At 40.8% G+C, this 25,655-nt stretch overlaps 2 protein-coding genes and 1 long non-coding RNA gene across 3 annotated transcripts; 1 reads left to right on the plus strand and 2 right to left on the minus strand.

The window, feature by feature from the left end:
- Positions 1 to 30: 30 nt before the first annotated feature.
- On the plus strand, positions 31 to 14,916 carry LOC125561257. Its single transcript, XR_007307287.1, has 2 exons — positions 31 to 1,270; positions 14,208 to 14,916. It is a non-coding gene; the product is annotated as an uncharacterized LOC125561257 (long non-coding RNA).
- Positions 6,345 to 11,278, minus strand: LOC125561256 (con-Ins K1-like). The gene is made up of 3 exons (XM_048725167.1): positions 10,967 to 11,278; positions 7,358 to 7,551; positions 6,345 to 6,615 (listed from the first exon to the last, which is right to left on the minus strand). The coding sequence occupies exons 1-3, from the start codon at positions 10,978 to 10,980 to the stop codon at positions 6,470 to 6,472; spliced, it is 354 nt and encodes a 117-aa protein (XP_048581124.1). The 5' UTR covers positions 10,981 to 11,278; the 3' UTR covers positions 6,345 to 6,469.
- A 2,284-nt stretch (positions 14,917 to 17,200) lies between the features above and the next one.
- LOC5506166 (matrilysin) lies at positions 17,201 to 25,404 on the minus strand. Its single transcript, XM_032374537.2, has 10 exons — positions 25,243 to 25,404; positions 23,231 to 23,417; positions 22,670 to 22,880; positions 20,684 to 20,820; positions 20,241 to 20,399; positions 19,842 to 19,874; positions 19,466 to 19,567; positions 18,946 to 18,963; positions 18,256 to 18,379; positions 17,201 to 17,458 (listed from the first exon to the last, which is right to left on the minus strand). Exons 1-9 carry the CDS (start codon positions 25,354 to 25,356, stop codon positions 18,264 to 18,266), a joined length of 1,077 nt encoding a protein of 358 aa, XP_032230428.1. The 5' UTR covers positions 25,357 to 25,404; the 3' UTR covers positions 17,201 to 17,458; positions 18,256 to 18,263.
- Between the last annotated feature and the right edge of the window lie 251 nt (positions 25,405 to 25,655).

Consider the following 25,655-nt stretch of genomic DNA (forward strand, 5'->3'; position numbering starts at 1 on the left):
CGCGATCTTAGGCATTCCCCAGCAATATGAATATCGCGCAGCGGCACGGCGCCTTGGCGGTCAGTTTATCAGAAAAAAGTCCTTGAACTTCTCCACTTTATTCGCAGTGATATTCAGTGGTTTGCGAGCTGGTCGAGGTTATCTGAGACCACGATGGATGTGAGCGCAAGATCAAGTAATTTGCGCCTCGTGGGTAGACGGACGGTCTCATATCGACAAGGACATCTGGGCAAACTCTGGTCGCTTGTTCGCTGACTCGTTAACCTTTATCCGCGCTGGGGAATCTTATAAGAATTCCACATAAGTATGCGCTTTTTCTAAGCAATTATTTTCAAGTCATGTAGCATATTCTGCTAACATTGAAGCACAGAGCGTGAGAGAGAAATCTGGACAAATTAAACCCTATCAATCGTGAATAATTCACAGTAGATCCGCTGCTAAATGAATGCAACCTGTTGCCCTCATTACCAACCCTTCCCTCGGCAAACCTCTCCCACCGAGCTTTATTCAACAAGGTCTTTGTCTACACTCTCTCAGAGTTATTATAAGCAAATTGCTATTTGCTGGCTTATATGGTAAATGAGGAATTCCCGTAAATCGAAATTTTAAGAAGCCTTCATCATTGAAACAAGGTGCCATAATGACAAGTTACTTCAGCAATTATCACCGCATCAAAATGTTCAAACAAAACAGTCGAAGAGATAAAAGGGGATAAAAGTTTAGCTTACTGGGATGATCGGGTTTGCAAATAGACATAGGACGCCATAGTCATGTTGCATATTCACAGGAAAGACAAACCAAGATATCGGCCCATGTAAAACACATTTCCCAGTGTAAATATAAGTAACAATGATCTTTAAGAGATTAGCTTGTTTATATTAACGAGGTCCCTTTGCCGCTTTAGCCGGGGTATTTTCGATAGTCGGCTACGTAATCAGGGATTTCGAGGACTAGAAGAAGGCAAATTTCCGTTTATCCTGGGGGATATTGCAAGAGTATGACGATGACTCATACGGGCTAAAGGTCGCCTTGAAGTCTCTCTAGAATTATAAACGACATGATTCGCACGTCTTAGCGTCTGATCAATCTTACTCATTCGCGCGTATATCTCATGCTTCAGTTATGCAATTTGATAAAACATTTCTAAAGCCAGCGGCAGCGCGTCTTTTGACCCATTTATAATGCGAAACAAACGACAAATCGACACACCCCCTCCACAGCTCAACTCTGCAACCTGGCGACTCCTTGTCTCTTCAAAGATTAATTATTAGTAAGTATTTAAATCCTTGCCAATATATAAATTCCAAGACAAGGCTTTCGCGCCTTTTGGCGAAAAAGAAGGCGTGTAAACGGGGTATGGGCAAGCGAAAGAGTTCTCATTAAGCTTTCTGCTTGACAAGTGCTCACGGAAGCCTTCAAACCCCTGCAGAAATTTACGACATTGTGTCAAAAACAATTATTTGCAAATGCAAAAAAGTATTTTTTATCACAAAAAAGAAAACAATATAAGCATAATCATCACAGCTACAATTTTGCTCGTTATATAAGGAAGTTTTTTTACTTTGAGAAAAAAAATTGCAGAAAGAGTCTCGCCGATTATTGCATCCCCCAAAAAGTCAATAAAGTCGGAAACTGTAGATGAAGTTAGCAGCGAATTCATATAGCTAAGAAATAATTAATCGAAATTAGTTTCGGCTAACGGATGCTTTACTTTTGTAGCATTCCCGCGATAATTAGGTGAGACGCCAGCTAGGCGCGAGAGTTCACGATCATTGAACAGTCTGCTTAGTTCGCACAGTCTGCTTAGTTCGCTATCTTATCGCTAAAGCCTTTAATTCTTTGGCAATAAAATCACATAATAACTCCTCAACGTGCCGATTCATGTTTGATAGAACCTATTTATCTCATGATTTTTGCTGAGATCAGCTTTTAATGTTTCCTCATGAAATCCGCGAGCGTCGAGGTTTTGATGAAAAGAGGTGAAGACTCGTGTAAATATGTGAAAAGACGGTAGATAGTGAAGAACCGACTCATTAGAAGTGCGCCTCGGGGACTTTTCCAAAAAGGATAAGAGTTTTTTTTTTTCTCAAAGTTAATTAAATATCTAGAGGATAACATCCTTTCTCTAACATTCACGTCAATCTTAATCCTAAACAATATTATAAATTACTTGAAAAATCTATGCCTATTTTTTGTTTCTTCCTGTTTTCTATTTATTTTTTCTTTGTTTTTTTTTTTCTGATCATGGGGATGATTCTGAAGGAGTGACATCCAGAGTACTTTGCAAGAACACCCATCCTGGTTGGCTGCCGTTAGCCACGTTAGCCAATCGGGAAAAGGAAACTACCTTGCCTAACCAGCGAGATGGTGGATGAGTTTCACGGTTTGAAGGGTTTTTTTTCCAGATATAATAATTAACGTTAAGGCAAATCAACAGTCTCCAAAGCCATAAACAATCTTTTTTTAAAATACTATCGTGATGGCATAATTGCATTGTTATATTTCTGCTTTTTCACCCAGAGTGGCAGTGTCGGCCTCTTTCATTTCTGCTAAAGGTATAAACACCGCCTCTTGAGACATTACCGTTGTTTTATGTTTTATGAAAAAGGAAAAAGGAAAAATTGCATGAACTGCATTCTATTTCCTGATTCGGCCATTTTCTTTGCTTTCATCAAAGAGATTCACTTAAAATTGTCAGGTAAAGATCTCCGAAATTGCAACTGATGACCGATGGGATCTCGATCAAGAAGATGATAGAGGCAGGCACTTCTTCTCACACAATATCTCACAAGAGAAGCACAGCTTTGAGTTATTATAAAGTATCGATTCTCCTTTACGCAGTATAAACTAGCATCATTTGAAAACCCATGGCGTGAAATCGAAGGATTAATTCGCAGAAATGTGGAGACTCCCACGGATGGGTTGTTGTTATATTCGTGGTTTCTAATTGAGGTAATGACAGCCCCCTCCGCGCGACACCAAGGCGCTCTCCTAGCATAATCATCACACCAGTCTCTTTCAATTTACTGATACGAAATAAAACGACGAAAAGCTTTCTCATTAATTAGTGAGTGGCACAAGTAAGAGATGACGGATGAATGCTTTATATGAACATTCGGCTCAAAATCGTGCGGTAAACCCAGCAGATATCCACATCTTTTGACCTGCTAATGAAATTTAGTGATAACGGACCCAAAAATACCTAGTCTTAAAAGCCTTAAAGCGATGCTATGGCTACAAAACTGGGTCCTGAGATTTGTAATAAACCTATGAATCGAATGCTGAGTTTTCTTAGTTGAGCTACCATTGCGGCTGTTTGTCAAGTTAATATGTTTATTTTTAGCTCAAATCTATCCAATAAATCATCCAAAAGTGATAAAGAAAGCATTCAAACAGAAATTCAATACCAATATACAATACAGTCAAGGCAATCTACGAGCATCTCATAATAAGACAAACTTTGACATGTATTTTTCTTTTACTTTACTTGTCAAAAAACATCAATTGAAACCTTATGAGTCTTTCGCTTGCAGCACTTCCTTCCCTGCTCTCGTTAATTTGCCGCAAAGTACCGCTTATTCTGCATGAACACGAACAATAAGCCCCGTAGCCTTAGGGCAATTGCTCTTACTTCGTATTATGGCGCAGTCTCTTTGAGCCGATTATTGCAGCAGTGGGCAACGCCCTCGTAACATTTTGCAAACGTTCGGAAATTAATGTTTGGCTCAGTCGGCAGCGCCATGAGTTATATAATGCACTGGCCTTGCAGTCAAGCAATACAAACTTAGTTTTGTGCAAAATAAGTACTGCCGAGATAATGCGCGAATTTTCTTTTAATTCAAAGTTATTTTAAATATATCTTAAGTGGATTTGGAACGGCGAGGCCTGCCAACTCAGCCCGAGGGACATTGTCAGGGAACAGGCCTCTTACAGAGACCAAAGCTAGTTTGATCAAGTAGGATGATCGATGCTCTTGAGATTTCCTCGAGGAACACTCATATACCACACCCCTTTGACAACTTGGCTTTCTAGGGTCAGAGAAACGATTATATAAGACATAGATGTAGTACAGCAGTGCAGACTACTAACACTCCCGTTATGAATCTTATATTGGAAAAATATTCCAAGCCAACAGTCGAAGAAAAACATTAGCCTTTTATTAGTTGCAAACACTGGTCATAGATCATATCACATAAGCAGACTTTGATATTCCTGTGCATTAATACTCATGAAATTATTTCTCCCAAAATGACTTAAAAAACACAAAGCCGAGACCGAATGTGCTAGCTCCTCGAATTTAAAACCAGAACGACCCGCTGACTCCCGCACACAACAAAATATGCTCACATGCCACCAAAAAACATTCGGGGTTATAAGGCACAAGCATCAAAACGGATTATTATGTCAATGTAAAAAGTGTAAGAATTGATTGTTGTATAACACTATACATGTAGTAGGAAAGGATTGTAGCATCACAATGCGAATGTGTGGAATTATAGTATCACAGTGCGCATTTGTAGGATTGTAGTATCACAGTGCGCATGTGTAGGATTGTAGTATCACAGTGCGCATTTGTAGGATTGTAGTATCACAGTGCGCATTTGTAGGATTGTAGTATCACTATGCGCATGTGTGGGATTCTAGTATCATAGTGCGCATGTGTGGGATTGTAGTATCACAGTGCGCATGTGTAGGATTGTAGTATCACAGTGCGCATGTGTGGGATTGTAGTATCACAGTGCACATGTGTAGGATTGTAGTATCACAGTGCGCATGTGTGGGATTGTAGTATCACAGTGCGCATATGTAGATTTGTAGTATCACAGTGCGCATGTGTGGAATCGTAGTATCACAGTGCGCATGTGTAGGATTGTAGTATCACAGTGCGCATGTGTGGGATTGTAGTATCACAGTGCGCATATGTAAGATTGTAGTATCACGGTGCGCATGTGTAGGATTGTAGTATCACAGTGCGCATATGTAAGATTGTAGTATCACAGTGCGCATGTGTAGGATTGTAGTATCACAGTGCGCATATGTAAGATTGTAGTATCACAGTGCGCATGTGTAGGATTGTAGTATCACAGTGCGCATGTGTAGGATTGTAGTATCACAGTGCGCATGTGTAGGATTGTAGTATCACAGTGCGCATGGGTGGGATTGTAGTATCACAGTGCGCATGTGTGGGATTGTAGTATCACAGTGCGCATGTGTGGGATTGTAGAATCACAGTGCGCATGTGTAGGATTGTAGTATCACAGTGCGCATGTGTAGGATTGTAGTATCACAGTGCGCATGTGTGGGATTGTAGTATCACAGTGCGCATATGTAGGATTGTAGTATCACAGTGCGCATGTGTGGGATTGTAGAATCACAGTGCGCATGTGTGGGATTGTAGTATCACAGTGCGCATGTGTAGGATTGTAGTATGACAGTGCGCATGTGTGGGATTGTAGTATCACAGTGCGCATGTGTAGATTCGTAGTATCAATGTGCGCATGTGTGGGATTGTAGTATTACAGTGCGCATGTGTAGGATTCTAGTATCACAGTGCGCATGTGTGGGATTGTAGTATCACAGTGCGCATGTTTAGAATTGTAGTATCACAGTGCGCATGTGTGGGATTGTAGTATCACAGTGCGCATGTGTAGGATTGTAGTATCACAGTGCGCATGTGTGGGATTGTAGTATTACAGTGCGCATGTGTAGGATTCTAGTATCACAGTGCGCATGTGTGGGATTGTAGTATCACAGTGCGCATGTTTAGAATTGTAGTATCACAGTGCGCATGTGTGGGATTGTAGTATCACAGTGCGCATGTGTAGGATTGTAGTATCACAGTGCGCATGTGTGGGATTGTAGTATCACAGTGCGCATGTGTAGGATTGTAGTATCACAGTGCGCATGTGTAGGATTGTAGTAGCACAGTGCGCATGTGTGGGATTGTAGTATCACAGTGCGCATGTGTGGGATTGTAGTAGCACAGTGCGCATGTGTAGGATTGTAGTAGCACAGTGCGCATGTGTAGGATTGTAGTAGCACAGTGCGCATGTGTAGGATTGTAGTATCACAGTGCGCATGTGTGGGATTGTAGTATAACTCCGCGCGTGTGTAGGATTGTAGTATCACAACGTTTTTCATTTGTTTCTCTTTCCGTTTTTTATCGTTAGCTTCGTTTTGGCGCACGATGATTAAAAACAACAATAATACCTTTGAAAGCTAAACCTGAAAGATTTCAGCTAGCATTAACGGATCTAAATTAAAAATGGAAAAGAGAGTTTTTTTTACAAGCAGATCGTTTGTTTAGTGATAAAGTATTAATAATGATAACGACTCTACGTAAATTTGTTGGAATCTTGTTAATAATCAATTCATTAGAACCCAATATATTACAGAATATACTTGAATGACGCTCCCACACACTGATCTAAGTACAAACGCTGCAACAGTCTATTCAGCTCTCCTGGGATCAGCAGTATTCATTGATTTCTTCCTGTGCACAGCCCTCCACGCAACATTCTTCGTTAATGTCTGTTGATGAACCAGATCGACGCACGCGAAGAAATGACTTGGCGTACTCCTTATCTTGGGTCACCTGGCGCTTTCTCCTTACCTCTGTTGATGAGACCAATATTGTGTATTTTTTTTAGTTTTCTTTCTACACTGGGATACGAATTGACTGGTTAGTTTCCATTTGTATGCGTTACATTGTGTAACTGTTACACAATATTCAAAATCCAGTTCAATAAACTCGATCGTTGCGTTAATATCAGGTCAAGTGTCGATGCCAAAAGGCGTCCCTGTTTTGCGATCGCTTGTATGCACTAAATTGTGATGGTGATGGTGATGGTGATGGTAATGGTGATGGTGATGGTGATGGTGATGGTGATGGTGATGGTGATGGTGATGGTGATGGTGATGGTGATGGTGATGGTGATGGTGATGGTGATGGTGATGGTGATGGTGATGGTGATGGTGATGGTGATGGTGATGGTGATGGTGATGGTGATGGTGATGGTGATGGTGATGGTGATGGTGATGGTGATGGTGATGGTGATGGTGATGGTGATGGTGATGGTGATGGTGATGGTGATGGTGATGGTGATGGTGATGGTGATGGTGATGGTGATGGTGATGGTGATGGTGATGGTGATGGTGATGGTGATGGTGATGGTGATGGTGATGGTGATGGTGATGGTGATGGTGATGGTGATGGTGATGGTGATGGTGATGGTGATGGTGATGGTGATGGTGATGGTGATGGTGATGGTGATGGTGATGGTGATGGTGATGGTGATGGTGATGGTGATGGTGATGGTGATGGTGATGGTGATGGTGATGGTGATGACGGACTCACCTGACTTAAGCATACCAAGCTGTTGCGAGCCCTGATAACACAACTGTTGCCACACTGATATAATCTGATCACCACACAGTTTATAGTCCACAGATGCAGATGATGATTCGCTAACTTTGCACTGTCCAACACACGTCCCGTACACACAGCAGACAAGGGTCAGCACAATCAACACGCAGCATCCTAAACACACCCTAGCGACAGAAAAAACACAACGTGTTTATATTTGGAGAAGCTAAGGGAAATGCATGGTATTCAATATTTCATTGAATGCGTATTGGTGTGGTGAATTTTGAAACACAAAGATAACATAAAAAGGAACGATATATGAACCCAGTCTCGCGCTACGTGTCTTGTAACACAACACAAGCTTTCGTGTTTAACATGGCTGTTATTATTTTTCTAATGCTAAAAGACTGGTCTCTGGCCTCTTGCATTCATTCACAAGCTACAAACAACCCCTCCTGGGTATGATTTAAGGTTGGAATGAACAGAAGACGTATGCAATGTGCCTGAGGAATCATAATCTTGCTAACTTAAGGACTCAAATAACTCGAAGTGAGGTGGATCTCCCTTGGAGTTGGACATTTCATTCATTCTTATTTCGAGGGATGAAAAGTAAACAAAAATCATGGTTTATTTGAAAGTATGAACAGGTACTGTATACCCCGAAGCTCGAGCACTCGATAACTCAAACTGACTTAGCGGGGTTCTACTGTATTACCACTATCCATAAGAGCCTTCAGAGTTCGAGTTAGTGGGGTTCTATTGTATTACCACCACCCATAAGACCCTTCAGGGTTCCAGTTACCGGGGTTCTACTGTTAATTACCATAATCAATAAGACTCGTCAGAGTTCGAGTTAGCGGGGTTCTACTGTATTACCAATATCCTAAGACCCGTCAGAGTTCGAGTTAGCGGGGTTCTACTGTATTACCACCACCCATAAGACCCGTCAGGGTTCTAGTTAGCGGGGTTCTACTATATTACCACTATCCATAAGACCCGTCAGGGTTCGAGTTAGCGGGGTTCTACTGTATTACCACTATCCATAAGACTCGTCAGAGTTCAAGTTAGCGGGGTTCTACTGTATTACCACTATCCATAAGACCCGTCAGGGTTCCAGTTACCGGGGTTCTACTGTTAATTACCATAATCAATAAGACCCGTCAGAGTTCGAGTTAGCGGGGTTCTACTGTATTACCAATATCCTAAGACCCGTCAGAGTTCGAGTTAGCGGGGTTCTACTGTATTACCACCACCCATAAGACCCGTCAGGGTTCTAGTTAGCGGGGTTCTACTATATTACCACTATCCATAAGACCCGTCAGGGTTCGAGTTAGCGGGGTTCTACTGTATTACCACCACCCATAAGACCCGTCAGGGTTCTAGTTAGCGGGGTTCTACTATATTACCACTATCCATAAGACCCGTCAGAGTTCGAGTTAGCAGGGTTCTACTGTATTACCACTATCCATAAGACCCGTCAGGGCTCGAGTTAGCGGGGTTCTACTGTATTACCACTATCCATAAGACCCGTCAGAGTTCGAGTTAGCGGGGTTCTACTGTATTACCACGATCCATAAGACCCTTCAGAGTTCGAGTTAGCGGGGTTCTACTGTATTGCCACTATCCATAAGACCCGTCAGAGTTCGAGTTAGCTTGGTTCTACTGTATTACCACTATCCATAAGACCCGTCAGAGTTCGAGTTAGTAGGGTTCTACTGTATTACCACTATCCATAAGACCCGTCAGGGCTCGAGTTAGCGGGGTTCTACTGTATTACCACTATCCATAAGACCCGTCAGAGTTCGAGTTAGCGGGGTTCTACTGTATTACCACGATCCATAAGACCCGTCAGAGTTCGAGTAAGCGGGTTCTACTGTATTACCACTATCCATAAGACCCGTCAGAGTTCGAGTTAGCGGGGTTCTACTGTATTACCACTATCCATAAGACTCGTCAGAGTTCGAGTTAGCATTGTTTTACTACATTTATCCATAAGACTCGTCAGAGTTCGAGTTAGCGGGGTTCTACCGTATTACCACTATCCATAAGACCCGTCAGAGTTCGAGTTAGCGGGGTTCTACTGTATTACCACTATCCATAAGACCCGTCAGGGTTCGAGTTAGTGAGGTTCTACCGTATTACCACTATCCATAAGACCCGTCAGAGTTCGAGTTAGCGGGGTTTTACTGTATTACCACTATCCATAAGACCCGTCAGAGTTCGAGTTATCGGGGTTCTACTGTATTACCACTATCCATAAGAACCTTCAGAGTTCGAGTTAGTGGGGTTCTACTGTATTACAACAATCCATAAGACCCGTCAGAGTTCGAGTTAGCGGGGTTCTACTATATCACCACTATCCATAAGACACGTCAGAGTTCGAGTTAGCGGGGTTCTACTGTATTGCCATTATCCACAAGACCCGTCAGAGTTAACAGGGTTCTTATTTACATGAAGAATACCGATTTTTTCAGATGTGAGAATCAGCTAAACGTGATCGTAAGTACTTTTCGGCCCGATTTCTGGTGACATGCGGTGGTTGAGCGCGGGGCTTGAACATCAAAATGCCATACCCGACAGTGTTGCCTTTCTGCTAATGACGCAAGTATTTAGCATTTAATGACTGCTGTTAATGCAGTAAATAGTTAGACAAATACATTATTCAATTATGAAAACATTAAAATAGTATACAGAGTATGAAGGTTAAAGGGAATAGACCCGAAGAAAAGCATATGAAGGCCAAACAAAGCAAATGCATCCTGGGCGCTTAGGCCGATTGTTGGACGATTTGGCGGCCATAATCCTCGAAAAACATGTTACGAGGGAACATAGCGTTCGATTGCCTGAAGCGCAACGCTTTATGCATACTTTCCCTCTTACTTTCTCTCTTTTCTTTCTCTCTTTTTCTTTAATAGGAATTGATGCCAATAGAAGCATTTTAAAATCTTGCGGTTCGTGAAGTTTTATTGCCAACTGCGACAATAACCTATATCCTTCAAGATAATAGCCCCTGCTAAAAGCTCTTAATAAAATAACAGGATTATTCCATTTCCATTTTTTAATCCCTCAAAGTAGTGGCTAGAGTTTCATTGGGAATTGCCAAGTGTTTGTTGAACAGAATTGATGTGGAATTTCCTACAATTCGAATAAATGTTTATGTACCCCCAGTTGCATAACCTTCGTGCCTTCCGTGCTTCTGCTAGTAACACAACTCAATTTCAACAAAACTAAATCAGTGGCATAAAATCGATCTTGATACATATCAGTGTATGAAAAATCTTCTTTCTTAGTCGTATCTAAGCCAAAACAATTTCAAAGATTCCTAAAGGCATTGATTTTCCCTAGTACTTTCTGGTAATCTTGATCTTCCAATAAAGTTTATCGCATACGATAGCGCAGAAATGCTGAATTTGCAAAATGAAGCCCATCGAATATTGATGGCCCCAGCCACAAGCATTAAAAATAATTTTCTCTCACGCCTCTAAATATAGCCTTTTTAGCTGAATGCCAAATCGCGTGAGGACACGGTATGCGGTTTATTTTAAGTGACAGTTTGCCTCACACAGAACTTAGCGCAAAACATCACAGTAAAGTTCTTACCTGGAGCACACCATAACGCGTTCTCCACAGCCTGCTTTTGACTCCTGTGCTCCGTATTTATCAGTTAGGAAAGGGAAGAGATAAATCTACCGTCGGGTTTATAGGGGAAACACCGCCTACGCTTTCTATACCGGTATTTGCTCATACAATTAATCACTACGCGTGCCCGTGAGTGGCTAGCGTCAGAGCACTTTTTACACGAGATGTATATTCGCAAACGGCGCGACGGGGGACCACCATTCTTATGTTTTATGCGTTAACTTTTTCAATATAGCTGATGTGAAGAGGTCGCACCTTTCCTTTGTCGGTGAAGTGATCTCGCGAGGCGGTCTAGCGCTTAAAGCGATCATTGTGCTTAATTCTATTGTAGGGTGCTTATTGTTTATCTTTCTCTTAGATGTTTGGTTATTTTTACAGGACTAAACTACATTTTGTCAGTTAAACCTTTTGTCCTTTTTTTATTAAAGATCTTTAAAAACATCGGCGATTCTATAAAACAAGATTGATCACAATAAGATGATAAGGAAATTATGGCCCAGTCAATAAAATTGGGATCACGCATTTTAAGGATTACTGAGTGGGCAGTAAAGTTTGGACCAGACTGTAATGCTGAAATGGGTGAAGAAAGGAAAAAGGAAGAAGAAAGGAGGGGATCGGATAATGAAGGAGAGAACTGGTAGGGAAAGATGGTTCCTTTTTTTGGAGCGCCAAACTGTAATTCCAGCTACTATTTTAAAACTGTCTGTTTTTTTTTCACTGATAGCAGAAAAAGAGGTAGTTACTTTCCAATTATGAATGGGTTGAAAAGTGGGCTTCAGTTCGTTCAAGATGATACATTAAAAAAAATAATAAGACTGCGAAGCTGACTTTCTTTCATAATTGAATGATACCTAAAGGTATCGGTAGATCTCACAGATTTCACCTGCTACTCCAAATCGGCTTGTAATTTGTCAAAAAACGTCTCACTGAAAAAATGAAAAAAAAAATAGATCATGGCTCCAAAACAGGTGTTAGTCATATCTGTGGAGAATCTCACGGCCTGTGCGTATCGCTATCACAAGATCACTAAGACACAACCGTCTCTATTCCAATGAACAAATAATTACAATTTAGATACCAATCGGGTAGATTTCTGTCAAGAGGGGTTTTTCTTGAGAGGCGTCGGCGCGCTCAGGTCTGACAGAAGTCAAATATTGCATTGATGCATAGCATGCACAGATTACCGTAAAACGTTATTTTTAGAAGTTCATTGATAAAGCATCCCGTTAAATGTCGCAATATAACGTCTTTATTAGGTACAAATGTATGAATGCTCTAAATGTAATGTCACAGTTTGAGTTTCTAGATCTTTCTGTCATTGCGGTACAATTGATCTGCTGAGGATGTAGCAGGGCTATGTGAGTATGTCATAGATATTGATAAAGGGGTACACCGACTGTAATTAAGGCATCATGCAAGATATCATCAGAGGGAAAACATCTCTCGTATCATATTATTAAAAAAAGTAATGATACCGCCATTTTCAATATAACCCTTTGAAGTATGATAATAAATAAAGTGTTCCATTTTTCTAACGGAGTATCGACATTGTAGATACGAATTTAGTATTTGCAAAACATCAAAAAAGTCAAACGCCGGTGTAATTTCATCTAAAAAAAAAGTCGAAGTCGTTTTATATAATTTTGCTATCGTTTTGGTACTTGGTATAAGATTTCTGTAGCGTGACCCCATGATCTAATGATCTAAAAGCGTGTGGAAAAAGCAGGCGGGTTTGTTTTCATACGAACGCAAGCATTTGCATAGCCTCCCTCGCAGGCGTTTTTAGGGAGCGAGTGACGCCTGCCTAAAAACGCCTGCGATGGACGGAGGCTAGCCTTTGCATTGACTCAAAAAATCATATTTTGGATTAAAAAAAACTAACACGCTCTTCTAAGATGACTTGGGATGGCAACAAAGATAAACATCTCTATACCGCGATTGTAATCTTTAATTGATTTATCAAAATATTTATATTTTTGTATCGGTTTTTAACAATTTATTTGTCAGTTCAATTTTTTCTTGTATTACTAATATCTTTATTGTAAAAAAAATATTTTAGACTTGGTTGTAAGATATCTAAAAAAAATGTTGCAAAACGTGTAGTACGATATGTTGAGCATTCGTGATTGAAAATACCGCAGAAATGGGAGAAAAAACGCATTTTAAATCACTGCGGTCCACCGCGATAAAATTGCGGTTAAATTCGATATGAGCGCGGTTTACGCGATAGGTGCGAGCAATAAACCTGTAGTTATTAAGATTGTGTTTTCACTTGAAAAATCGTTGAAACAAAGCAAATTAAATCTTTCGAGGGTTTTAACTGTTCAGCTTATAGCTGAACTGCTTAGAATTATATACACATGTCTTTAAGGTGTTTTGCACTGAATGTGTAAATAATGTAGGAGATTTCTTTTTTGAAGACTTTCAAAAAATTCAAGGCCACCTTTTATATCCCTTTCTTAAGAACGACAGCGAGAACACAATCACTCAAGAACTGTTTATCCGCACCTAGAGACTCTAATACGCTGCTATAAGAACTTTCTTCCTTGTCGTTTCTATCCCTTCATTTACCCGTGTCGCGTCTCTGCCCTTTTGCGTTCAACGTTTCGAAAGTTTCGTGTGTCCTACGGGTTAGGGTTGGAATAAGAGACACGGCACGGGTATTGAACGGATAGAGCACTACCAGGAGTATAACACGTGGTGAGCAGTTGCAGGGAATGCCGACTCACCTGTGGCCGTTTCCACTGTCAGAATAGAATGACATAAAATTATTAAGCCCCATTACACTAACAAATTTTAGTTGACAATTTTTACGTGACAATTTTTATTTGCTAGTGTAGATGGAGCAAAGTCGGCAATTTTTATGTGGCAACTATAGTTGCTCAAAAGCTAGCAGGTTTGTTTTTTCTCGGCGCTTAAAAATTGTCACACAAATATAGTTGTCAACTAAAAATTGTTAGTGTGGATGGGGCTTTAGGATAAAGACGTAAACCTCTGCAGGCGTTTGCTTGATATTGCTGATGATTTCCATCTTGAGCAGTCGGTCCATGAGCCTACAAGATACGGTCCCACTAACACTCTGGATTTGGTCTTTTCATTAAAGCCTGACTTGCTATCTGATATTCAAGTAATTCCGGGTGTAAGTGACCACGAACAGGTTGTTGGTCGTACTAACCGGTTTGTCGACCATGGTTTCTCACAGGAACGCAAAGTCCTTGATCTCAACAAGGGAAATTTACAAGATTTCTGTCGGGACATGAAAACTCTGTTGGTATACCTGCCCTGCGGCCAAAGGAAAAGGCAGAAGCTCTAAATGGTTATTTTAATTCTGTCTTTAAGACGGACGCCCCAAACGAGCCCCTTCCTGTCTTGGCTCCTAAGGACTCACCACCTCTTGGCGAAATCTGCGTGACTGTTAATGGAATTGTCAAGCTTTTAAGTCGACAGAAACCCAACAAAGCATGTGGCCCGGACCAGGTGTCTGCGCGAATTCTGAAGCGTGCTCCAGATGAAACCCCAGTAATCTTGAGGGAGATTTTCCAACAATCTCTGAACTCTGGCATAGTGCCTTATGACTGGAAACATGCATATGTCGCTCCGATACATAAAAAGGGCCCTCGGTCAAATCCAACAAACTACAGGCCTATCTCATTGACATGTATATCTTGAAAGCTACTGGACCACGTTGTAGCAAGTCACGTGATGAACCACCTGGAAGCAAACGGCCTTCTCTCACCCTTCCAACATGGTTTCAGGGAACGCTATTCATGTGAAACTCAACTGCTTCTAAATTATAACGATCTGGCCATTGATATGGATAAAAAACAACAAACTGATCTTATACTTTTGGATTTCTCAAAAGCTTTCGACTCGGTCTCACACTCGCGTCTTTTATTAAAGCTTCAACACTATGGGATTTCTGGTCAATGGAACTGTCACGTAGACCACATCACTCTTGAAGCATCCCGCACTCTTAACCTAGTTAGACGAAGCTTATATAGTTGTTCAAAAGTAGTAAAGCCCGCGCCTACTGTTCCTTAGTGCGTGTAGGTTCCGTACAATCAGAAAAATATCAACAAGATCGAAATGGTTAAGAGGCGCGCAGCCTGTTTTGTATATTAAAGCCGCATTGTCACCAGTTTACTTCCGGAGGTCCGACGGAAACCTCAACCGTTAAAAGACAAAAGAATCTATTAGAATCCGAAATATTTAACAGGCCATCCGTTCTAAATGATCAATCACATCCTCAAAGAACCTTCCAATACTGCTTTCAATATTTTGAAATATGTTTCGCGTTTTCCGTTAAAAATCATCGGATATTGTTAGGTAATCGACCGGAAGTAACCTGGTGACAATGCGGCTTTAACTATGTTAGTGCATGGTTAGTGTTAGTGCTCTTATCAGTGGCCAGAGCTCTACCTTATAAGGAAACAGGATCGTCTTTCCATGATGTATAAAATTGTAAATGGCCTTGTACCTATATCTCTCTCTGACCACCTTAGTTATTATTCGTCCGTCACTCGTTGTAATCACCTTTTTAAACTTAATGGTCTTGCCCCCCCCCCCCCCCTACCCCGCACAGATGTTTACAATTTTCTATTTTTACACTATTCCAGATTGGAACAGCCTTCCGACACATACCGCTAGTGCCTTTTTATTACTTTCATTTAAGACCTTAGTCTCGAAATAGAGCTGTGTAAATTATTATAATGTACTGTTTTAGTCTTATTTATTTATGTATATTTATTTATCTTGGTATAATGCAACTCAGCCTAACCGAGCATTAAAACTGAGACTAAACTGAATCACAAAAAGTGAGGCAGAAACCTTCGAAAGTCGTGCACTCAACCAAGGTGAGAATTGTGAAAACAAATGCAACAAACAGAGTATCGCATTGAGGCCGTTGGCAAGGATCGAACCTCGTTCAGGTTTAGATAAAAAAAAAAATAGACCATTCACCCAGACGTGGCGCTGAATCACCGTATGGCAGCAAAGCTTTACGGCTAAGCTTGAAATTTCGGCCCCAGCACCGCTTTCTAGCGAACTGCGCAACGCACGGGGGTACCGAGGCACCCGCGCATTAATAGGGAGGCAATAACCAGGTTCCTAGCCTTGACTTATACGGCTACGCCACACACAGCTCGCTGAGATGTAGAGCGAAACATATTGAGGCCTATCTGGGCGTTTGGGTCTCTTGGGAGCTGTGATGCAGAATTCTTGTACGCGTGGATTTTTTTTGTGTGCAAAGACAACAAAGAGAGAAATCACAATTGGTATGCTAAGAATTTCCCGACTTATAATGGCCGTTTTCAAGATAAATGGGATTCCTATTGAGCACGAAAGCGAGGGTTTGTCAGGTTGGCGTTTGTTAACAGCTATCTTGATTTTTTTTTTCAAATTTTAACCAGTATGTTTAACTTTTGTAAAAAGTGCACAAATAAAAACAGAAAGATTACTTCAAGCAACAAAAAAATTGATTGTAATTTGGGTCCGGAATGTCAAACCGCACGCAAGACAGTGCTCGAAGTGCAATGATACGAGAGAATAAAAAAGGGATACCACGCAGAAGCACGCACGGCTTTGATTGCGCACATCAAAAGTAAAATGATAACAAGCAAAAAAAATCACCTCAAGGTTGAAATAATATGTTGTACGCCTCTGTGAAACAGAGTAGTTGAGCTGACGTCTCGAGCGTTAGCCCCTCGTCGGAGCACCATTTCAACCTTGTGTTGGTTGTGTTGATGCGTCACGTGTTCAGCCATAAAGGTGGGCGGTTAAATGGTTATGTGGTGTCACGTGGTTCAGCCATAAGGGCGGGCGGTTACATGGTTATGTGGTGTCACGTGGTTCAGCCATAAGGGCGGGAGGTTACATGGTTATGTGGTGTCACGTAGTTCAGCCATAAGGGCGGGCGGTTACATGGTTATGTGGTGTCACGTGGTTCAGCCATAAGGGCGGGCGGTTACATGGTTATGTGGTGTCACGTGGTTCAGCCTCTCCCACGACCATTTGGAATTTTTCGACCGTGAAGACTGATTCGATACTGGACTATCGCGGAGAATACTCGAGAAAAACTTATGAAAAAAACACTAGTTTTTTTACAAAAAGAAAAAGGAAGGTCCCATAAATATAACAACTCACTACGCTATTCCATAAAATATACATTATATATGCAGTATAGATTATAGTATAAAATGTTTTTATTTTTATTTTTTATTGAATATTTTTGGTTTTGTTTTTCAATGTTCGTCATTTCATCTTTTCCATGCTTTTTTCTTGTTATTATTTCTATGTCAAAAGCAATGGCTTCTGTCGTTTCATAAATCTATAAAGTTCACTTTGCTACAAAACGTGTTGCTATTTGCGATGTGCTGGATTATGGTGTCTTGAAAGTCTCCTTGTGTTTCCTTTTTCCAAGATACGTCTTTGAAATTGTCACCGTAATACATTAACCTGAAAGAAATGGATAGTATTGAAACGTCTTTACTATCCTCATTCAAAGCAATTTCTCCCATCTGAACAGAGAAATCAAGTAGGCGCTTATACAGCCTCTGTCTGCCGCTGGTTTGTCGCAAAGAACCATCAACTGTGAGGAACCATCCATTTCCATCGGCTGATTTGGGGAAATCTTTGCGGTATTTTCGATTAAATTCGGTAAATAAAGCCTACCGTTTTTTTTCCGGTGGTAACTTTGAGATTTCTTCTCATAATTTTTTCTTTCAATATCAGGTTTTGCCAAAAGGGGCTCTTTTATGGTAATCGGCCGCGGCAACCCTGCCACCCGAGTCAATAAAATAAAATAAATGAAAAAATAAATAAAGGTGACTGGCCCTGGCGACGGACACGGGCTAAATACATGGTCTGAATAGACACTGGTCGCTTGTTTAAAGTACCATTGTACATAGGAAGTTTACTGTCAAATCCGTTGTAACTATCGCGACGCCGCATTTTTAAAACATAGATTTTTTTTTCTTTTGGGGTTTCCTGTTCCGCCAGTCAAATTATTCTAAGCCAATCAGATTCTTGCCATCTCTCACCTAGTGCAGTTGCCTGGCTTTCTGTAGCGACACTGTCTGATTTTCGTCCAGAGGATAGCCAGGGAAGTTCCCTAAGCGAGACTCTGATTGGCTCAGAATGGTTTTACTGACGTAACAGAAAACCAAAACAAATCGTGTTTTGAAAACGCGGGTCGCGATACAACGGATTCGACAGTAAGATGTGACCGTGGAGGAAAGGGTGATGGTTTATACCTGTACCATCAGCATGCCCCACACGTAGATTGACACCAACCAAGGACATAAGAGTTGGAGCACATGCCGAGGGCTTTATAACTTTTGCAGGTTGAAGAACTTTTCTCATCGTTACATGAAACGTCTAGGAGGAGAGAAAATAATTGTCAGGTCACAGGAAGACAATCTCGATAATCTGTGTGTTGTTGTTGTTGTTGTTGTTGTTGTTGATGTTGTTGTTGTTGTTGATGTTGTTGTTGTTGTTGATGTTGTTGTTGTTGTTGTTGATGTTGTTGTTGTTGTTGTTGTTGTTGTTGTTGTTGTTGTTGTTGTTGCTGCTGCTTCGGTTAGGTTTGTCATCAATATTTGTTACCGTGGAATGTCATGTTAACATTTCATCGCCTCCATCAGAAATCCTGCAAGTATACTCCTGAACATTTTTTACCCGTCCGCACTTTCAACACCTAGTTTTTAAAAATATTTAAAATATTTGTAAAGCTTTATATTATCTTATATTTTATACGTACAAAAAGATTTAAATCAAGGAAATGATTAGTAGGGGCATGGCGGTGCCTCTCAAATATTTTGAGGTCTGCTGATATTTTGAGGCCTCTTTCTGATTCTGTATCGTACCATCAATATTTAAGGCCTGCTACAACTCTGCTTTAGTCGAGTCACCAAGTTTTAGCAAATATGTCAAGTTATACTTACTGACAACCTGCCCTCCACCTAGAAAACAGAAAAAAGACAAAGATTCACTAACACTACACTCGTAACCATGATAAAATGAGCGTAACTATCATAAGCTGAGCGTAACAATCATAAGCTTAGCGTAACCATCATAAGCTGAAAGTTACCGTCATAAGCTGAACTTAACTATTATGAGCTGAGCAAAAACATCATAACCTGAGAGAAACCATTGTAAACTGAGCGAAACTATCAAAGCTGTGCGTAACCATCATAAACTGAGCGTAACTATCATAAGCTGTGCGTAACCATCATAAACTGAGCGTAAACATCGTAAGCTGAGCGTAACCATCATAAGCTGTGCGTAACCATCATAAGCTGAGTGCAATTCGCAGTCAGAAATTATCGCAAAATATGAAAAAAGAGAAGATTTGGTGATTCGTAAAGAACAGACAAATGGGAGGAGGGGGGTACGCGCCTTTCACTATGCTGCTACAACATAGAATAGTAAGGTAGTACTAGTATTTAATAGCATAATACTCACTGCAGACGCCACATGTGTTGGGGCAGTACTTTTTCATGCTTGCTGAGGCATCACACAAGTGTTGGTAGCTGATGCAGTCAGCCAGCTGATCAGAGCAAGCAGCTGGGAGAACAAGCACGTACTTATAAGCATGACAAATTGATAATGCCAGAAATGGGACGCATCGAAGAACGGATCTAAGAAAAGGACGACAAGAATTACAGCAGAGAAAAAGGTAAGAATAGCACACGAATAGAGCAGTGAAAGTGAAGCAGCAGAGAGGGTAAAAAAATTAAAACAAGATCACAAAAAGGGAATAGAAACGGAAGGTGCGTGGGAGGAATGTTGGGCGTGGCAGTGCAAAAAAGTAGTGGGAAAGGAAGAAATATATAATTACATGGTGTAGCATCGGGCATCACAGTTCCATCACCTGTAAAAAAACGATTTACGAGGCTTAATATAGGTATTTTAAGATAAGCTGAGGCCTATAATTGCGCGATATTCCTTCCGCTGATAGCTTGTAAAGCCAACGAGTAAATAACATAATGCCTTTTTAACAGTTATACTAAGAGGTACTAATATGTTAAAGTTGAGAAAGCCTGATACAACTACTAATATGCTCCACTATTTTCGTTTTTTTGCTGCTAAAACCTTGAACACATGATACCTGTAGCTATTAGATCTGCAAAATGCCTAGCAGCAACTAGCCTACCCTATAAATTCATTAATCATAGATATTTACATTTTATGTGTGCATATATTATTCTTGTTGCGCGTGTGTACTTGACTAGCGTACCGTATAGATATGATACGGCGTTGATATCGTCTGCATGAAGGGCTAGGTTTGGGTCATATCCACTGTAGTTGGGATTCATGACAGAATTGGTTTCGCTTGAGTGTCCGACGCCTAGTATGTGTCCGATTTCGTGGACCGCCACTGCAAGCAAGTTGGTCCCTACGGAGAGACGTGGAACGCACGTGATAACTACAACCTTGACGTATACACTTCATATGGCGGTATGATGTGTCATGTGATGATGGGATGCTACTATCCACTTGTACACTCGATCAATACAATTGAAATTGAGGCTTTCCTTGAATAAGCCCTATGATTGCGAGAATTGTAATAAATACAGCGGCCTTTAAATGAGCAAGTTCAGTGTGTCGCTATGATAATTTGAGGTAATTAGTAGATATATTTTCTTGTTTATTCATCAGTGGTTTTCGTCATTGGGATACCTGTGGCTACGCCGTCCGTGAAGTCCTCGTCGTCATCAAAGTGTAGCGAGCCGTCGGTTGGGAAGAATGCATGCGCAAGAACGCTCCCTTGGCCGTCAAACGGGTAGATGCAATTACTATGAGTTCCTGTCACAAACCTTCAAGTAAAAATAACGTTACAACAAGACAGCCTGCCTATAACGGGCACAGTCCCAATGATGTCCGTCATATCGAGGTTCCACTACTATGATGATAACCAACTGGGTGTAGCATCAAACATGAAGGATAGAACGGTTATTTTCTATGGGATCCTGATGTATGCAAACCCCCTTATCACACGAAAAAAAAAACAATGGTGGCCGACCCCACCCAGAATAGGGGACTTGCGCTAAGAGATCACGTGACTGTTCAGGTGGCAAACTATTGCGTGCTCAGCCTTGGCAAAACAGCAACAAAAAGCAGCTTATTCAGCGCTTAGGAAAACAACCAGGGGCCGGTTCCTTAATAGCCGATTAGCGCTAACCCAGGGTTAAATTAACCCTAACCCACGATTAAATTTTTACCCCAGATTAGTTCCGTTCCCGAACTCTGGGTCAGTTTGGAGGTAAAATCTAACCCTGCTCGCGAACCTACTGTTGGCGTAACACAGGCCTCCCAAACTTTGTAGTAGAACTAAAGCTTCATAAAATAAAGTTTTCGACAAAAAAGACGTTACACAAAACAACGTAGGGATCAAATATCCTAACATTTCGCTTTATTATGTGACCTTCGTTGCGATGCTGACTTGAAAATTGTGCTGGGACAGACAGAAAGTTACATGAAATTTATACTTGAAATGAATCTGCCTCGCTAGTGTCACGCACCAACTCGAATCCTGCAAATGACACTTTTTTGGCAATGAAATGGAGGTAATTACAAGTGATGTAGAGGTGTTTTGGGGCTTTTCTGCGAAAATAAAATCACCAAAGGTAAATTTAAGTTGCTTTTTGTTGATATACTGGGTACCATGTGTGAATTTTACTCCTCAAACCAGTTTTTCATTCGTTTAATCCAGGGTTAGTAATTCGGGGGATTACTTGGCTTTCGGGAACGGTAAGTTATCCGTCGGTTAGCTAACCTACAATTAGCGAATTTTAACCCGGGATTAGGCGCTCGTCTAGGTTTGAGTTAATCGGCCTTTCAGGAACCGGCCCCAGAACTCTTTTTTTCAGAAAGGGTTTAGGTTTATTTAAAGATTTTATTTCTTCGTCGTTCTCTGGTGTGACGGGCGAAGTCATTTCTGATTTTTTGTTTGATCATTTTGTTTTGAATTTGCCACCCAAAAAGGTCGCGTGATCTCTTAGCGAAAGTCCCCTATTCCTGCCATATTAGGCCACTTTTAAAAGGCGTACTCTACTATCTAGCTATTTATATGAATACGAGAAGTGAGAAAAGACTTAGGTTATGCGGCAAAGTACACTGGAAGACAGACCACTGAAGATAGACTTTCCCTTTTCTAGTTCATATAACGACCCACGATAATATGTTGGTATAAGCTAGAATGGAGAAACGAAAAACACAGCTTATCGTATCCGAAAAAAAACAAGAGATACAAGGTCCTTTTGTAAAAAGCAACGTTTTTATACATCTGATAAAGTAAGTTGACCGACCCCGGCTCACACACTGGGTTTCTTTCTTGAGAAGAAAAACCCTTACTACTGAGCCATCGCGCTATTCCTTGCAAGCCGCATTGTCACCAGTTTACTCCCGGGCGATTACGTAAGAATCTCCGATGATTTTTAACGGAAAACACGAAAAATATTTCAAAATATAGAAAGCAGTGTGTCTATTGGAAGTTTCTTTGAGGATGTGATTGATAATTTAGAGTGGATGGACTGTTAAGTATTTCGGATTCGAAAAGATTCTTTTGTCTTTTAACGGTTGAGGTTTCCGTCGGATCTCCGGAAGTAAACTGGTGACAATGCGGCTTTAATATAGGCAGATTACGCTTTGTTTGGAGTTGCTTACGCGATCTTGATGTCTGCATTAGACGCGTCGGACACAAGGGTGAAGGTGAGGTTGCTATTATCCGACCACATGCTGAATGCCCTTGCGAGAATATTTTCCTGCGTGGCAGAGGTCATATCATCACCGTAGTTCTCGAAGGCGTACGTCAGAGAAGTCTTGTTCCATTTGGTTGGGGCAACAGCGTACCTCTTGAATCTGCTTGACGGGTGTTCTGTCAAGTTAAATGAGAATATTATAAATCCCCCGTCACTTTATAAAAACGTTAGAAAACTTGAAGATCTACAATGCAGAAGACATTTTAAGGGACGCCTACCTGGATATAATTTACGATGTGATTACATAAGGGCGTCGAATGGTTTTGTTAATTTGAAAAGGATAGATTTCTGGGGAGAGGGGGGTTGGTCATATATATTGTATATGATAGTTTGCAATTCTTCAATAAAGCATAACATTTTTTTCGGTCGGGGGCGCTTGATGTATTGAGTAGGGGCCTTGATACAATTTTCATGCCCGGCCTTTCAACAAAACAAACTTCGATAACGGCTAGTTCCCAGTACTCACTTGTGTCCTCGTCTTCCTCGATATCAGGGAACCCGCACCGCTTCTGATGCATTTTCTTGATGGACGCCTCGTCTAACTGGCCTGTGACGGGTAGGTGCATATAACGCTGGAACAGTTCTATCGCCGTGCGCCAGTCGTGGTTACCGGACTTTATGGGCGAGAGGTAGTGAAATTCTTCAAGATAGTGCTGACAATGGAAACAAGTTCCAACTCCAGTTAGCTATCCCACATAACATAGGAAAAAGATGAAATCATTCCGCTCGCCTTCACAATTTTGTGGAATCCCTGAAGTTAGTTAAATATCTCACATTTCGCTCGCGTTCTCGAAAATGCCTAGAAAATATCCTGGCGAGAGGCAAGAGGAAAAAAATTAGATGGCGACAACTCTTCTCCAGGATCAGGATTAGAAAGTCTCTGTCGGCCGCCATTTTTCATTAATAGCCGCGTGAGCGTAGCCCCATACCTCAGAAAAAGTAGTGTTTTTTTTAGAAAAATATGGTAACAAATATTGGTAACCCATCGACTCGAGTTTTGCTGAGGGGGTCACTAGAAGCAAAAATATTATGACGTCATCAAAATAAAAAAATATTTATATTTCACGAAGGAAACACCGTATTGCAACCAAACTCGGAAGGTGTCATGTAGGTGTCAAGGGGGATGCAACAATATGGCCACGTGTTGTTTCACGTCATCGATGACGTCACTTAAAAAAGCAAAAGCATTCATACATCTTGAAAGAAACATTGTTTCACAATCAAACTTGCCAGGTGTCATGTGTCATCGATGACGTCGATGAAGTAAAACTACCGTAACGCCGAAACATCGAATGACAGCTAAACTTGTGTGTGTTATGTGGGGGAAGGAGGTTTAACAAATTGTGCGCGTGATTTGTGAGATCGTTGAAATCGTCAAAAACATAAATAACTAACAATATTTAAAATTTCTTAAATTATTAAGCAAAAATAAAAAAGCAAAGATTTGGTCGTTTGAAGCTCCGCTTTTAGGCAATGCCCAAATCTATATATTAGCTTTATTGGGCAAGAAGTGTAATATACAAAAAAACATGCCGAATGGGGCAAAACGGCCACTAGCCCCATGCAGGACCAGGGTGTTAGTCTATGTCGATACATTGACAAAAGCTTGGTAGAGTTCTTTCGGAAAATATTTAAACTAGTCGATACGCGACCTCTCTACGACATGTCTTAGCCCTGATTTTCAGCAGAATTACACACTGCGACTTTCGTAGTCGAGCAACGTGGAATCGTAGGCTAATTTACACTCTACGACTCGAGTTGTTAGAGGTGTTGCATACAACTAAATCGAACTGTCTAAGCCTTTCCATGATTTTACAATGCATTAGAAATGAGATGCTTGTTGTTCTGCCAAGCGCCGATAAAATTAAGGTTGGGTTTAGATTACGAGTATGATTATGATTTACAAAAGTAAAAAAAAATTTGAACATTCAGGTCTGGTAATTGAATTTTAAATATTTTTAAACGGCTATTTCGAGATGATTTGTCACAAAGGTTTGGCTTACCAGAGCTCTTTAAGCGGTTACCTTTTTTTTTTTTAAAAGAATGACTAAACATTCACAAAGGAGAAGGGGTATGTAACCAGATCCTTCTTAAATGAGATAAGTGAATTTGTTTTTCAGATCTAAAAATGACGTGGTAACGAAAACATTTTATCCAAAAGATAAAAAAGTCAACTACCGTGTGGGGATAAATTTGTACTGAAACCAATCGCTTCATAACAGGCGACGTTTCTCGCTCTCGTTTTGTCAAACCATTTTAACTTCTTCATGTACCCAGATGCCAAGGAGATTCACTGGAGGCAAAAATATTTCTCGAAGAGAAGAAGAGGCCAACACAGAAAGTACTAAGCCAGTAAACAAGAAGTTAAAGGTAAATGTACGGGGTTTTATGTCCAGAAACTGTTCATATCAACTGATCACTTCTTGTTGCGATGTTGCATCCAGAAAAGGAAGAAAAGAATCTGTCTAGATGGCTTACCTGGGCAAATATCAATTCCTTGAATGAGTTTAGTGTTTTTGGCTTGGCATAGGACCTGGCACACAATGCAAGTAAAGCAAATAACAAAAACGGCAGACACCATTTCGTCGCCATTTTAGCAAGCCTTCCGTCGCAGGCTGATATTTGTGGATCTAGCCGGCCTTCTACGCGAATTTATACAAGTGACTATGTAACACGAGACTTTTATTGGTTTTGATAAATAGGACGTAAGGATTAGATAGTATTAGAGTGTGGTCCTTGCTCGTAATAAAAAAGATCAAGTGGCTTGCAGTTGTCAGAAAATTCTTATATTTCTGTCGAAATAAAGCAAATTTGATATAGTCTCTGCCTGATTCAGCTTTTTCGTCCTTTGCGCTAATCCAAGCGGTGCGAGAAGGCTATTCAGTCCACGC

This window comes from Nematostella vectensis, chromosome 3 (genome assembly GCF_932526225.1).
Source record: "Nematostella vectensis chromosome 3, jaNemVect1.1, whole genome shotgun sequence".
In the NCBI taxonomy this organism is placed as follows: Eukaryota; Metazoa; Cnidaria; class Anthozoa; order Actiniaria; family Edwardsiidae; genus Nematostella; species Nematostella vectensis.